The 16117-nt window shown below is 42.9% G+C and overlaps 1 protein-coding gene across 1 annotated transcript; it reads right to left on the bottom strand.

Moving 5' to 3' along the window:
• Positions 1-2073: 2073 nt before the first annotated feature.
• Positions 2074-13557, bottom strand: PLAC8L1 (PLAC8 like 1). The gene is made up of 4 exons (XM_065408810.1): positions 13433-13557; positions 8958-9091; positions 3443-3579; positions 2074-2217 (listed from the first exon to the last, which is right to left on the bottom strand). Exons 1-4 carry the CDS (start codon positions 13555-13557, stop codon positions 2074-2076), a joined length of 540 nt encoding a protein of 179 aa, XP_065264882.1.
• Positions 13558-16117: the final 2560 nt, after the last annotated feature.

Genomic DNA, 16117 nt, shown 5'->3' with positions numbered 1-16117 from the left:
TTAGCCAGAAACTTCAGTGAGAACGTACACAAGTCATTTACTCTGAATTTGTAAATGAGACTGGTTTTTTGTTTGGTTGGTTTTTAAATTTTACTGATGGCAGAAACCACTATTTGGAGTGGCTCCTGATAACCATAAAAATGATCAAACTTGGTAAAAATATAAACATGGAAAAAATAATGTATCTAGACCAAGTTTCAGGCCAAAATTCATATATTTTAAGGTCAAAAGGAACCATTATAATCTAGTCTGACCTCCTGCATAGCAGAGGCCAGAGAATTTCATCCAGTTGTTCCTGTATTGAACCCAATAGCCGTTAATATGGCTGTAACATTGCATTGTGTTATAAATTAATAGAATGGAAACTTTTTTTGTAATAGAGATAGTAGAATATATTTTCTTCCCTAATTTTGTGATGGGGGGAGGGCTTTAGGGAGGTGGGCAGAACATATCATTTTCGTCTATTGTTTAAAAATAACTGTTGTATAAATTCAGTTATGTGAAGTTCATTTTTAAAAGGTTTTTTGATTTAACTCACTTTCCTCAAGAGGAGGAAGTGAAAAGTTGATGAACAAAATGTATCTTCATCTTCTGTTTTGTATTAACCACTGAGGTATTTATTTTGTATTTCATCAGTTGAAAGGCTCTGGTTTTAGAATGCTCTAAGACTACTACAAATTTACTTGCTTACGTTTATAACTCTAATGTTTAGGTTTGTTGTCTATAGACCAATAAAAAAAAAGTTACCTTGACTTGAGTGGACTACTGCACCTTATACACTGGTAATGTAATTGACAGACTGGGTTTCAGAATGAGTGCACTGCAAAAATTAGCTCATTAGCATGGTGGAGGTCAACAGATGGAAAGTATAGATGTTGGTCAAGTTTCCAATGCCAAATATGTATATGATTCCATTCTGTAAAAGATTTTGTGTTGCCATGAAATTTGTTTTTGCATGAAACAATAAAACCATGTTTATTTTCATTTATTTGAACTTAATTCTACTTCTAGTCTTTCCAGTTGCCTGCATGAAAGGAATTACTTTGTACAGGAGAATTATTTTAGTGCTGGTTTCAGGGGACTTAGCAGATCTACTCCGAATTCAGCCATTCCTTTCCAGCTACTCTGGGACTGTGGTTTGAGTTCGGGACTCTAGCTAGGACTACCATGGCTGTCTCCCTCTACCCATCACCATGTTGACACCCGATTAAAGGGAGATCTACCTCCATTCTTTGCCTCCAGCAAAACTGCAGTAATCTACAAAGGACTGTATTAATAATACATACTACTAAGAAAGTTTTCCTCCAAGGATCTCAAAGTGCATTTCAAAGGAGGGTGAGTATCATTAGTCTCATGTTTAGGAAATGGAATCAGATAGATTAAGTGAGCTGCTTAGGTCACACTGTGAGTTGCTGGAGAAAGAATCCATTTCCTTCCACTTCCAGTTTCATGCCCTATTCATGGCACTGTGCTTCCTCCCTTAAATGTGCTATTTCTCTATAAGAACATAAGAACGGCCGTACCGGGTCAGACCAAAGATCCATCTAGCCCAGTATCCTGTCTACCGACAGTGGCCAGTGCCAGGTGCCCCAGAGGGAGTGGACCTAACAGGCAATGATCAAGTGATCTCTCTCCTGCCATCCATCTCCACCCTCTGACAGACAGAGGCTAGGGACACCATTCCTTACCCATCCTGGCTAATAGCCATTAATGGACTCTATAGCCTTTTCAGTTGCAGTGATTTTGCCACTGCTGCTTTGCTAAGGAATTGCATGCAAAATGCTTTGCATCAAGATTCCAGATCCCTGTGCCCAGAGAGAGAGAGAGAGAGGTCATCAACAGTGCCATACTTCAGAGCAGGCCCTAGATCACTGAACCACATAATATGGTTGCACTGTGGAAATTTGCAGCTGAGGCGGTTAGGTGTTGTATCACAGTTTAACATATACAGCCTTGCAGGAGTATTAGAAAGCCTTTGCTGTAAGACACAAATGCATTTTATTTCTAAAAATAAGGTATTTTACATTGGCAGGAGGGGAAGTATCACGAGTCAAGCTTTCTGGCTGGGAATTTTTAAACTAGGGTATCTTTAGCTGTAGGAGCAGTGTTTATTTCATAGATCTGGGTCGTAGCCCTCCTCTTCAGCTCTCGGGCCACTTGGCAAACAGCAAAAGGCCAGCAACAATGAACTGCCATCCAGTCTTCACACAGGGTTCCCTGGGGAAGGCAGGAAAATCATTTCACACAAATGGAACGATCGTGAAGCAGCTTTTCCGCCTCGCTATGTGTTTCCTCTTCTAATCACCCTACAGTAAGAACAAGTTGCTGGGCCTGATTCGGACCTAAATCAACAAGTTACCCTGGATTTACATTGGGGTCCATGAGATCTGATTTGGGCCCAGTGCCTAACAGGATCTTTTCTAATCTACTGGCCTACAGAAGACTTAGAATCTGTCTACACTGCAGTGTACCATTAATCCAGCTAGCTCACGTACTGGATAGCAGTGAGGCCACGGCAGCATAGACTTCAACACAGGCTAGCTGCCCGGGGAATTGCTGAGGGTCCTGGGCAGGCTTGTACAGCCCATATTGAAGCCCAGGCTGCTGCAGCTTCGCTGCGGTCAGTACCGGAGCTAACTAGACTGAAGCTAACTTGGGTATGTCCACACAAGCTTCAGTTACACCCCCGCACTGCAGCGCGGACATAACTTTAGGCTCTGATCTTGCAAGGTGTTGAGTGCCCATGACTCCCATTAAAGCCAATGAGATTTGAGGATATTCAGGACCTCATAAGCCTTTAAAGTGTCTCTACACATGGTTTGAACAATGTTCTTTGTTCCCTGCCATCCTGATTACATAGCAATGAATATTTTACAGCATCAGCTCTGGGCTATGTAAATGTACAGCAACAAAAACAACAATCCCCACCCACCTACCCCCACAGTTCTGTTCTTCCAAAGTACTTTAAAAAACATGAGTAGTTGCTTGGAGTTGGCATTCTATTATAAATCAAATGCTGCCTTTGCCTCCGTGCAAAGAGAAAGGGCATTCTTGAGGTTTAATGCATTAGTTCTGCTTTAAAAATGCATTAAGGCATCTGAACAACAGATTCTCAGATCACAGAGGAGTTTGGCTAGAGGACCCTGTTCAAACCCTAGCTGAAACTAAGGGACGAGGAAGGCCAGTGAGGTGCTGAGCTCCCTGTTCTCAGGATCAGGCCCCAAATGAACTTTTTACATTTGCATAATTTCTACATCATCAATATTCAGTAGCACACTCTAGCACACTAATCCCATTTGACCACGTCTACAGATATTAAGCTTGTTCTGCAGTCTCTCTTTTGGGAACAGGAGGAACATGCCTCTTAGCATTATGTAAGCTGCACAAAAGAGCCTCCCACCTCCACCCTCCCAAACACACACACACACACACGAAGACTTACTCGTATCTTGTATTTCTCTCTGGCGCCGACTCTCAACGCTAAGGTGGAACCTGGCAGCAATGGGAAACACAGGCACTCCCCATAGTGCCTTGCAAGGTTGCATTCTAGACATGGGCTACACAAGGCCCCACAGACACCTGCCAGTAACCACAATCACAAGAGTGCTGTAGGTTCACACTTAACAAGTGGCAAACAGCACTTTGAAAATAACCTGGGACATTAATTTTATTCTAATAACCTTGTCCCCTCGGGGATAAGAACGCTTTAAACTGGACTTCACAGAATTCTAGCAAACCCTACGCTAGCAGGGAGGTGGCGGCTTTCCAATATGTCCCATCTCCTCTTCCCAATCCCCTAGTGCTTAGTTCTCAACATGTAGCTTTCTGCAGAACACCAGGTAGGGTTTCATAAGTCACAGTTTGATAACCACTACTCTACTTGGCCCAGCAGGTCATTTTTGGTTCTAATGTCTATGGATCTATGAACTATGCTATCTTCAACCAACCATTGCTAGCAGGATGCTGCTATGGTTTTGCTGATCAGTATGGATAGGGATTTTAATCTTTGAGCTAAAACAACCAACACAGGTATACAATGGATCACCCACCCCCACAAAAGTAGTCTATATAACACTTTTCTAACACTAACGGCCTTTTTATACTACTGTTCCAACCAAGTCAGAAGATACAGCTCCCCTGTAGTGCAAATGGGCCCTAAATCTCCAGAAGTGTCACTCTATGAACAACAAGGGGGATGAACTGACAGCAAAGCTTAAAATGCATTGTATTCAAAATATCTTTCCAGACAGCATTGAATCCCATTTGGCTTCATTTGTTTTTCTTTTTAAAATTCTTGAAAAAGGTAAATTCAACAGCATTGTTATCACAGTTTCAGGCAATTCATTTAAATGTCTTTTGTTCTCAAATCAGGAGTAAAAGCGCCTAGGATAGCATTTGTCTACAGCAGAATTATAGCACAAGTGCCCACCGCAGGGAATCATTCATTTAATTTCTTTGGTGACAATAGATACAGTATTTTTCAATAAAATATATTAGTTCCTGTTCTATTAATTGTGGTCCATAGCCCCCTTTTCGGGAAATCTTCACATTAATCTCAGTGGAAGCCTAAATCTGTAATTACTTTAAATATTATGTTCTGAAGATGACAAAAGCTGAAAGAAATCATATAGCCACAGCCCTCAACTCATCTAATCTGGGAGCAGGGTACTGGCTAAGACAACAAAGTCAATGCAAACGATCCCAGGTGACACAGCAGGAGAAACTAAACAGAGTTCTTCATCCAGAAGGATATTTTCTCCAGTATTTTCTCCACGTGGCGGAGAGCAAAATTTGAAAGCCAAAACTGAATCCCCAGTTCTATCTTCAGCTGAGTAGTGAGATGCCAACCAGGTCTTGCAACCTATTTTTATGGCCCAATCAACCCAGCCAGAAATTGGAATTAAAAAGCCCTGCCCCCTCAGTGTAGAACTCCACTGATTTTAGTAGAGTTGACAGGTGTCAATGAGGGCATAGTTTGACCTCATACCTGCATCCAAAGCTCAGCTGAGCTACCTTCAGACAAATCAGTCAAAGCAGTAGCAGTTTTCTGATAACATGCACATCAGCTGTATTGTTTCAGCTGCTCCACTGTGAGTTTAAGTTCATTGATCTACTGAACAATTGCAAACACATACATATGACAGCTTATTCCGCCAACTGGCATTAAAAATACTTTTTCCATAAAATAAGCAGCCCTGGCCTTTAGAGTTGTGTTCAGAATAAAATTCAGAGAACTAGTTCACAATGAGCAATATGAAGCACCTTGTGCCTTTGAATCTGGCTTTGCTCCAGATTGTATTCTTACTGCAAATTAATAGTGATGATTTGCTATTGTTGACATATTATGAAAGAGATAAAAGGACAAAAGAAACCAGAAGAAAATAATAAGCGAGAGAAAATAAAGACAAGAAAACCTGAAGTGCTATTAAGGAAATAAAACATCAAAAGAAACAAAGAAAAAACATTGCCATTAGTTGTTTACCTTCTGTTTAAAGGATTAGAAATTTCCGCAACAATTTCTTTTCTTTTTTTTCCTTTCTTTTTTAGTTAAGGCAAAGAAACAATTTCTTTTTAAAGATCAGAGGGAAAATAATGCATGTTTAGGATTCCATGGTGTGTCAGACTAAGATACAGAAGGTAGGTTCATTGCCTTTTTTAATTTTTAGCAACTGCTTATACACAAAAGAGTTTGGTTTTTTAAAAAAACTGTTTACGAACATACCGTCTCTCTCTTAGTCAGGGATGGCAGGAAGCCATTGATTAATGGCACCTAGTTAGTGCTATAAGCCATGGGGATAATGCAAACTCTCAGTGTAACACAGGAGAGGAGAATGACAGAAGAACGACTAGCTGACCAAATCCTTTTTGATGCTGAGCATCCCTGACTCCAGCGGACTTCCACGGATGATGTCAGTGCTGAACGCTATTCAGGGATCTAGCCCAACTAGATTTAAATGTTCCCACATGACGGCTAATAACTGTGACATTATGAGCGGCTGTAGCAAAAGGAGTTATTCGGCAGCCAAGATTTAACACAGCTGCAGTAGAGAGGGGCTTATGTACTCTATTGCTTGCTTAACATAATTTATGACCAAATTAAATAAGGGAGTAAAGAGAGTATATGTCTTCCACCCATCGCATGCAAGCCCATACAAATTACACACAAATTACAGCTCTGGGTTATCCTACCATTTTCCGGTTGGTTGGAAGGGGACTCAAGTCCAAAGAAAATGGAAAGTTGAAAATAATGAGTTTTTACTTTTCTGTTATTTAATTAAACTGAAATAAGGGAGGAGGAGGAAAGGGGCTGTATTTCTGGCTTTAGCGTCTATCATTTCAACCCCTCGGTAGCAGCAGATACTCCAAGTGCTATATGTGGATGTGCCACCATGTATGTAAATTTATTCTCTCTAATTGAAAAGAATGGCAGCATTAAGCTAATTTAATATTGGGCAAGTTCAAGGATCAGTTTTCAAATAGAAATTAATTCTTTCCACTCCTCCTAAATGAGGACATCAAAGACCTTGATAGACATACAGGAATTTAGTCTAACATGAGGCAAAGATATCATCCCCACTTGGCAAAAGGCGAACCTGAGGGACAGAGAAGGTAAGCGACTTGCCCGAGCTTACAATCATGCTACAGCATGTCTTTAGAAGAGCCAGGAGAAGAACTCATGATTCACAAGTGCTACACCTTAACCACTCAACAGTCCCTGCTTCTTTCCTTCAGGGAAAAATCACACAAACTAGCTTTTCAGCTCTGGAGAACTGACCTTTTTCAATTCATTTGGTTTTTTAAATCAAGTTCTGTCTAATTAAAGTACTTGTCTGGCCTCAATCACCGGAGTATCTGGGCACCTCACAGTTTGTAACGTATTTACCCTCCCAAGGAATGGCAGTGCTATTATCCCCATTTTACAGATGGGGATCTGAGGCACAAAAGATATGTCTACTCAGCAACTGGGAGCGTGTCCCCCAGCCAGATAGACAGACACGCTCCACTCAAGTTAGCATGCTAAAAAGAGCAGTCTGGACATTGTGGCACAGGCAGCAGCTTGGGCTAGACACCCGAGCTTGGACCCAGGAATTCGGGTGAGCTTGGACTCTGGCAGCTGGCCCGAACTACTCCCCATGCTGCAACAGCCACTCTCCTATTTTCAGCGCACTAGCTCAACTGTCTACCTGGCTGGGAGACCTGCTCCCAACTGCAATGCAGACATACCCAGGGAAGCTAAGGCCACATCTTCACTACGACCCACAGCACGAAGTCTCAGAGCCCAGGCCAATTGACTTAGGCTTGCAGGACTCAAGCTAAAGTGCTCAAAATAGGCTGGAGCCTAGGCTTTGAAACCTGGTGCGAGAGGAAGGTCTCCGAGCCCTGGCTCCAGCTCAAACATTTACACTTTTATTTTTAGCCCCACAACCTGAGTCTACTGACCCAAGGCTCCAGAATTCAGTGCCCTGGGTTTTTGGTTTTGGTTTTTTGCAGCACAGACATACACTGACTAGCTCAAGATCACACAGGAATGCAGGGGGGGAAAGCTGGGACTTGAACTCAAGTCTCTGGCTAGTGCCTTAATCACTAAACCATCCTTCCTCTCTGAACGTCTGTTCAAAATGTGTTTAACACACAGGTAATCCAGTAACATGCACCTCTCATAGTACATACTCTAGCTTACAAAATGGGGCATTCTAGTCATCTGATGGAATATCATGCCTTCCTATTGGTGAGAGTAACTCCTCCGAAAACGATAACTTTCAGAATCAATTCTCTTTTGACAAGGATTGTTCTCAATATTCCAGAAACTAATCTTCAAGAACTGATCCAATATTTAAAGCTATTTTGCAACTATGGAAGAAAAGTAGATGGGGGAGTTTTGGTTCGGGGGTCCTTTGGTACTGAGTGAGTTGGCACCAGAAACTACAAACTACTTCAACAAACAGTATGGCTATAAGCAACTCACTAATGCACAAGAGCAAACTGATTTGGCTGGAGATATCTAGTCTTTCAGACCCATCTTCCCTGGTTCTCTCAAGTACTGATGTGGTTTAATTCAGCCCGCAGGGGAGGAAAATAGACAGAGCCCATTTAGCTCAAACCTGCTTCAGGACACCCCTCCTTCTCTTCCTTCTGGCAACGGAAACAGTAGCAGCCATTCAAATTAGGGACCATTCCAGAATGCAGGGAAGTTGTGATAAACACAGTCACAAGTAAAATTAGCATAGAGATCTCACTTTGATCCCATCATTCGCCCACACTATAAATCACCACGCAATATGATAAGATGGGTATCCCCTGTTCAGGAAAGGCACAGAACTCGCAAATGTAAGTCAGCAATGGAGTTCATTAGCAGGGCTGTGTAGAGGAAGCTTGCAGGACACACCAGATAAACCAAAGGGGAAAGTGTGTGTGAAAGATTCTTTGTAACTATTTGCAAAATCCTTAATGAGTTCCTGCATTACGCCGGCTAATACTTTGTTCTGTTAGCACTCACTTACATGGAGCACCCGAATGAAACAAAAACATGGAACAACTAAGGCCTCTGTGACAGGCATTCTACAGCTTTCAGCGCCTGAATTGGAGTCAGAAGAATTGGTCTATTCCTGACTTTCCCACTGATTCACTGTGTTAGCTTCAGTAAGACACTTAATGGTCCGATGCCTCCGTTTCCCCACTGACAAAATGGGACAATAAAATACACCCAACCTTTAGAATCCATGAAAGAGGCTTCCACAAGTGTTATTTGTTTTTATGATTTGACTATTGATTTATTGGGAGTCTCGGTTATATTAATTTCATTACCCCTAAACCAGCCATGATGGATGGTCTGATCTTCAAGCTCCAGTGTCTGGTAACTGGTCTATAAAAGTCTCATTTTGTTTTCCTCCCCGTATTACTCGGATTCATCCCCAAAGGAGGAATTAAAGCAATGATAAAACACTGCAAACTCTTACAAACACTCTTGTCACTGCAGATACCAAAGAGGCCAGTGGTCCAATCTCCTCCGGTCCGTATGACTGTTGTGACGGTGGACGTGCCAACCCCACGAGTCGGCTGAGTTGTCACGGGCTCTGTTGGATTTTTGTTCCTGATTGAAAAAAAAGCAATAAAATATAAAAGGGAGGCTGGGCTTTTACCACCAAGGTTGCTCATAAACGAAGCAATCCTGAGTTTGACAGAAAAAAAAAAGTGGAATTCATTATTTTAGTGCTACCAATTTGCTTTATGGCTATCCTCTTTTGCAGTTTCGTTTCTCTCTGATTCTGTTGCTGCTGCTCTCTATCCTCTCAGAGTGTGGCAGAAAATATAGCTGATCACCAGTGCCCTTCAGTCTCTAGCAAACAAAGAAATGATCAGAAACCAAGTACTTCAAGTGCAAATATACAATATCCATGCAAGTTTCAGCATCCACCAGCCAAATCACTGCAATTTACCTCTTGAATGTTAACGCTAGAAATCTGTTCCTAGCACAGACCTTTCATCCTTATGATGAATGTATCAAATCATTCATCATTTCACCAGAGGGGGTTTTCAAGGGCTGAGCTACTGATACTGATTTTTTTCTGAGTGGAACGATTTCATTTGCATGCTGAAATTGCATTCTTTCCTTGTCGGACATAGCATGAAACTTGGTTTCTGAGCCAGACCCAGCCTCTTTCTAAAGTAGTATTGTGAGCAACTCTTCTGGTGGAATATCTAAGGCTGCATTCGGTGCTGCATCTTCCAAGAGGTGCAGCCCAGAAGATGCCCCCAAGGGGTGTAGGGTGTGCCAAGGTACCTTTAATCCCCCTTTGTACCACCCAGACTGTGCCTGCAGCCAATGATGCAAACCCCAAATTATGGCAGCATCTTCACAGTTATCTGCAGGGATCTTTGCAGCCTAGAATGGTAGAAGTGCTCAATGCTATATCCACTCCCCTTCTTTTTGCCAACACCCTTGCCTCACCCATGCCATGTTCCCAGCCCTGCTTCTTACAGCAGGGAGGCTGAAATACAGGGAGAGGAGCAGCAAATCAGATCTCATGTGTCAGAGATTCATTCAATTGCCTGCAGGGTCAGGAAGGAATTTTTTCTCTGATACACAATTGGCCAGATGTATTCTAGGGTTGTTGAAAATTTTTTATTTATTTATTTTTTGCCCTCTTCTGAAGCACCAGAGACTGGCCACAGCTGGAGCCACGATGACAAATGGGGAGGAGCAGTGCTCTCAGGTGGCATGGAGAATCCTCTTTTTTAGATGCCTGGCTGGTGTTTCTTGCTGACATGCTCAGGCTCATACAGATCCTCAGATTTGGAATCAGGAAGGAGTCCTCCCGCCCCCCCCCCCCCCCCCATGTCAGACTGGCTGGGACTTTGGGGAAGTTTTGCTTCTCTCTTCAGCAAGGGTTATAGATCATCTGGGCATGTCTTACCTATCTATTTCCTGCCATTGAAGGGGCCTCGGGCAGTGGTACCTCGGTCTCTCCTGTTCTCTGCCTATGGCACTCAATGGTTTTGTTTCCTGAGGACTGAAATGCTTTTGTCTAACTAAAATCATTGGGCTCAATCTGAATGCATCAAATCATATAAATGTAGAGCTAGAATGGACCCAGAGAAGTCATCAAAGCCCAGCTCCAGCGCTGAGGCAGGGCCAAGTAAACCTAGACCATCCCTGACAGGTGTTTATCCAACCTGTTCTTAAAAATATCCCAACGGGGATTCCATAGCCTCCATTGGAAACCTAGGGTACGTCTTCACTACTCGCCGCATCGGCGGGTAGTAATCAATCTATCGGGGATCGATTTATCACGTCTCGTCTAGATGCGATAAATCGATCCCCGAATGCACTCCCCGTCGACTCTGGAACTCCACCAGGGCGAGAGGGGGAAGCGCAGTCGACGGGGGAGCCGCAGCCATCGATCCCGCGCCGTGAGGACGCGAGGTAAGTCGATCTAAGATACGTCGACTTCAGCTACGCTATTCTCGTAGCTGAAGTTCTGTACCTTAGATCGATTCCTCCCCCAGTGTAGACCAGCCCTTAGTCCAGAGCTTAACTACCCTTAGAGTTGGAATGTTTTTTCTAATATCTACCCTAAATCTCCCTTCCTAAAGATTATGCCCATTACTTCTTATCTTATTTTCAGTGGACCTGGAGAACTGACCACTGTCCTCCTTATAAAAGCCATTAACGTATCTGAAGACTGTTAGCAGGTCTCGCCTCAGTCTTCATTTCTCAAGACTAAACAGACCCAGTTTTTTTAACCTTTCCTCATAGGTAGGATTTTCTAAACCTTTTATCATTTTTGTTGCGCTCCTCTTTCCTAATGTGTGGTGCCCAGAATTGGACACAGGACTCTAGCTGAGGCCCCTCACCAGTGCCTAGTAGAGTGGGACAATTACCTCCCATGTCTTACATAAAACACTCCCCATTAATACTCCCCAAAATATTAGCCTTTATATAAGGATATCTGGGTGAAAATTCATGGACTGTGTTAAACAAGAGGTCAGACTAGATGATCTATAATGGTCCTTTCTGGACTTAAACTCTATGAAATCAATGAAAATAGGACCACGTAAACTGGCATTAAGCAGCTCCAGCATTGGGGGAATTTGCTGTAGGGCTTAGGTGACACCTTTACAGCTCCAGCCTACATGGCATGGTAGCAACACAAACAGAGGCCAGAGTGGGGACCAAAATCTGGCTCCCAGGTCTCAGGTTTATTTCATACAAATGGAGAGTCAAACCAGAGTGGTTCGATCCCCATTTAAAAACCAAGAGTTGGCAGCAACAGACCTGCATGGATTTTTTAAAATTATTTATTAAAATGCTCCACATAGTAATTAATTTTCCCTAGGTTCAATAATGGTGTTCCACTTGCTTTGAAATTGAAACTGCAAGAACCTTAATAAAAAGGGATTGAGAGGTTGACTTGTTTCTCTGGACTTCTGGTGAAGTAATGCTGCTTTTTGCCGAACGATTTTTTTTTAATGCTTCTTGCAGCAATGCTACCTCAGTAAATCACAACAGTTAAATCTCTACTATAGTATCCTAGGGGAACTATTTTCTCCACCCCCTTTCTCCAGCAGTGGAAGAACACAGCAGTCTCGCTGCTGTGCTAAATCAGGGAAGCTGTCCTTCACGCCAATATCAGTAGGTTCTGCTATTAAACTATATAACTCAGGAGGGAGCCTGTATCAATCCTCAGCATTTCTTAATGTTATTCTTTGAGAACACACAACAATCTGATGATGATTTGTTCAATATTTTGACCATACGGACAACACGCACTTAAATTAGAAATGGCAGCAAGGTCTAGTTGACATGGACCTAAGAGCCAAGAACTCCTGGGGCCAGCCACCCTCTTCCATAGAAAGTCCCACAGGAAGGTGTCCTGAGGCAAGCCAAACTCTGTAGAAATCAGGGGTCTGCTGGAGAATGAGGTTCATCTGTATGGAGGCCCTGTGCCTCCACACTGGATTTGGGATCCCCTCCTTCTACGTTGCCAGGGACTCTTGTACCTTGGGTCAGTACAGAGCAGCTCTGGTTCATGAAGTAATATAGATGTTGGCTATATCAGTGCTTGAGTAGTGAATTCTCCGCAGAGTTGCTGGAGGGAGGCCTGGGGGTTGTAGGGCTCTCTCAGCCTCATTCCCAGCCCCATGGAAGCACAAGGAAGGTGCTGTGGAAGCAATTAACACACACATGCATACAAGGGGGAAGATCCTCTCCATGTGGATCAAGGAGGGCCAATCCAGGCCCTGAGCTGTAATCCCAGTTTTGTACTGATGCTTCTCAGGCAAGACTCAACCGCAGTGTATCATGCCATTGTTTCCTATGCTGTAAAATGGGGATAATGCTTATCTATCCCACACAGGCAATTTGAGAGTTGATCAATATTAACTTACAGCCACATGAAAGTGCACAGCACTACATAAAAATTAAAAATGAGTATTTGCAAATGTGCTCACTCATGGCTGTTTCCTAAAGGGGATTCCTTTCCTACTCAGCAGCTGATTTGTGTGTCTCATTAACATTTAGTTGATGATTTCAGGTTGTTCCTAATATCAGTGGAGAATAAATCCAGCAAAGGTCAAACTATCTTGCTAGCCCAATAAGACACTACTGAAATATATCCAGATGTGGTTTAATCAAAATTTGGATTCTGGGTGCTTTGTTGGTGCCCCATGCAGTCACTGGTTCTCTCTTCATTGGCCATGAAGGCCTAAAAGGACCAATCAGCTTCTCAGCTGAAATCCACACAGGACTGAATAACAAGGAATCATCTCTAAGACTTGTGCCAAACTGAATCCTGTACACAGCACTATACTGCAGCAAGCATACATTTCTGATCACCTGTAATACGTTTTTTTTTTGTTTGTTTTTTTACACACCATTTATTTGTAATGCCAACTATGAAGTGAAAGGCAAGCGCCTCATTTTATTTCTTACCGTAGAGCAGAAAGAAAAAAGGTCCCATCTTCAGGTGTTGTTAGGGAAAGGATAAGCGGCACTTGGATCTCAGGCAATGAGGCCTCCTCAGTCACACTGAAGCAGTGACTTCCCAACTGGTTCATTTGGTGTTGAGGGGAAGGACAGAGAAAAATTCTCCTCTGTTGGATTCAGAAGTGCCTCAAGATTGCTCACAGCTGAATACTGATGACATCATTGCATGCTCAGGCCTGATGTCACAATGGGGTCCCAACAACTGAAACAACCTCCAGATTAGAAAGTGAAACCCCCTCCTCCCCCAGAAATGTTACACACACACACACACACACACACACACACACCCCTTTACATTAAATCTGAAGATAGCCCTTCTGCCTCTAAAGCATGTCTGTTGTGGATGGGAGAGTCCTTTAAAATGATGAATGACTGGAGATACAGGCCTGAAATTTAAAGTGATGGAAGATAATCCAGTCCCCCTTGATTAAGAACTGCTAATCAGTGCCCATGTATTTTTTTGCCACAGACATGATCCAATGGCGAGTGGGCCTATAGCTCCAGCTAAGAAGTGTATAATGGTATAAATATCAGATCCAGTAGTATTACCACCTTTCCCATAGCGAGGGGCAGCTCTATGTATTTTGCCGCCCTAAGCACGGCAGCGAGGCAGCCTTCGGCGGCATGCCTGCGGGAGGTCTGCCGGTCCCGCGCCTTCGGCGTACCCGCTGCCGAATTGCCGCCAAAGCCGCAGGACTGGCAGACCTCCCGCAGGCACATGCCGCCGAAGGCAGCCTGACTGCCGCCCTCACGGAGACCGGCAGGCCGCCCCCCGCGGCTTGCCACCCCAGGCATGCGCTTGGTGTGCTGGTGCCTGGAGCCGCCCCTGCCCATAGCCTTTCAAACTAGAACTACTAACAGTTATAGTATACAACTAATGATATATTATTTCACAGTGTTTGAAGAAATCTTTCAACAATTTATCAAAAGCAATGTGAGAAGACAGTTGCTAAGGGCATGTCTACACTTAAAACGCTGCAGCTGTAGCACTTCGGTAAAGATGCTACCTACGCCGACAGGAGGGTTTCTCCAAGAGGTGGCAGCTAGGTCAATGGGAGAATTCTCCCATAGGCCTAGCGCTGTCTACACTAGGGGTTAGGTTGGTTTAACTGCATGTCAGGGCTGTGGATTTTTCACACCCCTAAGCAACATAGTTATACTGCCCTAATTTCAAAGTGTAGACCAGGCCTGAGGCTGGAGGAAGGAGGGAAAGGGGTGGGGGGAGAGAGGGCAAAGAAACAGCTACAGTTTAATGCTGGCTGACAGCTCTGAAAACAGAGCATTCTACCAAATCAAGTTTGAAAGACAGAGATAAACCAGGTACAGGAGGAATTAAGTGCAAACAGCTTTAATGCCATTGTAAGGCAGCAAGAAGTTCGTGCTCGTGATTTTGTTTAAGCTATTCCCTGTTAAAGCTTGCCTAACCCCCATTCTCCCGTAAGGCAAAGTCATCCCAAAGTTTTGCTGATAATACAGGGAATCTAACACATTAACAAATCTCTTTATCTTGTCACTAACTTTTATCAGACATAAATTGGTCAAGTACCCACATTACAGACCCACAGTTCACATAGGAGGGGTTGGTTTCTTGCCTCCATTAGAGCAGGCTTCCCACACTGCCCTCGGTGATGTTAACGTGGTTTTTGGCAGGACCCATGTAAAAGATTGTTGCTATTGGAGTTTTCCTTGAATCTTCTAAGATGGACACCTGATGAGGGAAAATCAAGCCACATTTGTGTCACTTTGGAGAGGACTACAGAGAAAGAGGAAATCTATTTTCAGTGTTGAGTTTATTTTTAGATTGCTGAAATCTATGCACAATTTGGGATTTCATCCAATCTGTGATGGCTTTAGGTAATGCAGCCATAATAATTTGCACATTTATAGCACTTTTCAGGGGATCTCAAAGTTTTAGAAACACTAATGAAGCCTCACAAAACTCCTGAGAGAAAGGAAGATATTTTAATACTACTGCTAAAGATAGGGAAACTGAGGCACAGATGAATTAACGGAATTTGCCCAAGGCCACATAAAGGGTTAGTAGCAGAGCCTTGATAGTCATTCTGCTCCATACCACTGGACAACACTATACTTTAGCATGAGCAAAAAATTGCTCATCAATGTTTTTTAAAAGCAATTCCCTGTTAAAGCTTACCTAACCAAACTTTTTTCAGTAAGGCTGTGAAGAAGGGCCAGAGTTTTGCTACTAATAAGTAGACTCTAACACTAACAAATCTCTTTATATCATCTTTAGCTTTTATCAGACAGAAATTGCATGCGTAACTGCATAACAGTGACATCTCCTGGAAACAAACAAACAAAACAAGACTATGAAGAATAATCAGTTTAGTTTATCAATTGCTTCTCATGCATTTAAAACAACGAGCTTGTCTGGACTGCAGGAACCTTGAGCAAATGTGAAGCATATCTGTCTTCGTTTTTTGCTTCACAATGAAAAGTACAAGATTTTCCTCCTAGATGCCTTCTTTAAAAAGCAAACCAAAACATTATTTCACTGTGCAACATCAGTCTAAAATCTTCTTTGTTCTTTAAATAAGCTTTAACACAATCTGTTAAATGAGGAGGGTCAAGAAGCAACCTTTGCTGTTAGAAGCTTTTGGATCAAGTCCA

This window comes from Emys orbicularis, chromosome 8 (assembly GCF_028017835.1).
Source record: "Emys orbicularis isolate rEmyOrb1 chromosome 8, rEmyOrb1.hap1, whole genome shotgun sequence".
NCBI classification, from domain to species: Eukaryota; Metazoa; Chordata; order Testudines; family Emydidae; genus Emys; species Emys orbicularis.
The sequence above is the reverse complement of the archived record's forward strand: the minus strand, read 5'-3'. Positions and strand labels throughout refer to the sequence as shown.

What these genes read in the sequence shown, in the direction of transcription:
- PLAC8L1 (XM_065408810.1), bottom strand. Translation starts at nt 13,557, where the DNA reads ATGAACCAGTTGGGAAGTCACTGCTTCAGTGTGACTGAGGAGGCCTCA. An exon ending in TTTTTTCTTTCTGCTCTACG is followed by an intron (nt 9,092 to 13,432) that starts GTAAGAAATAAA and finishes TTTTTCAATCAG; the next exon opens with GAACAAAAATCCAACAGAGC. An exon ending in CTGCAGTGACAAGAGTGTTT is followed by an intron (nt 3,580 to 8,957) that starts GTAAGAGTTTGC and finishes GGTTACTGGCAG; the next exon opens with GTGTCTGTGGGGCCTTGTGT.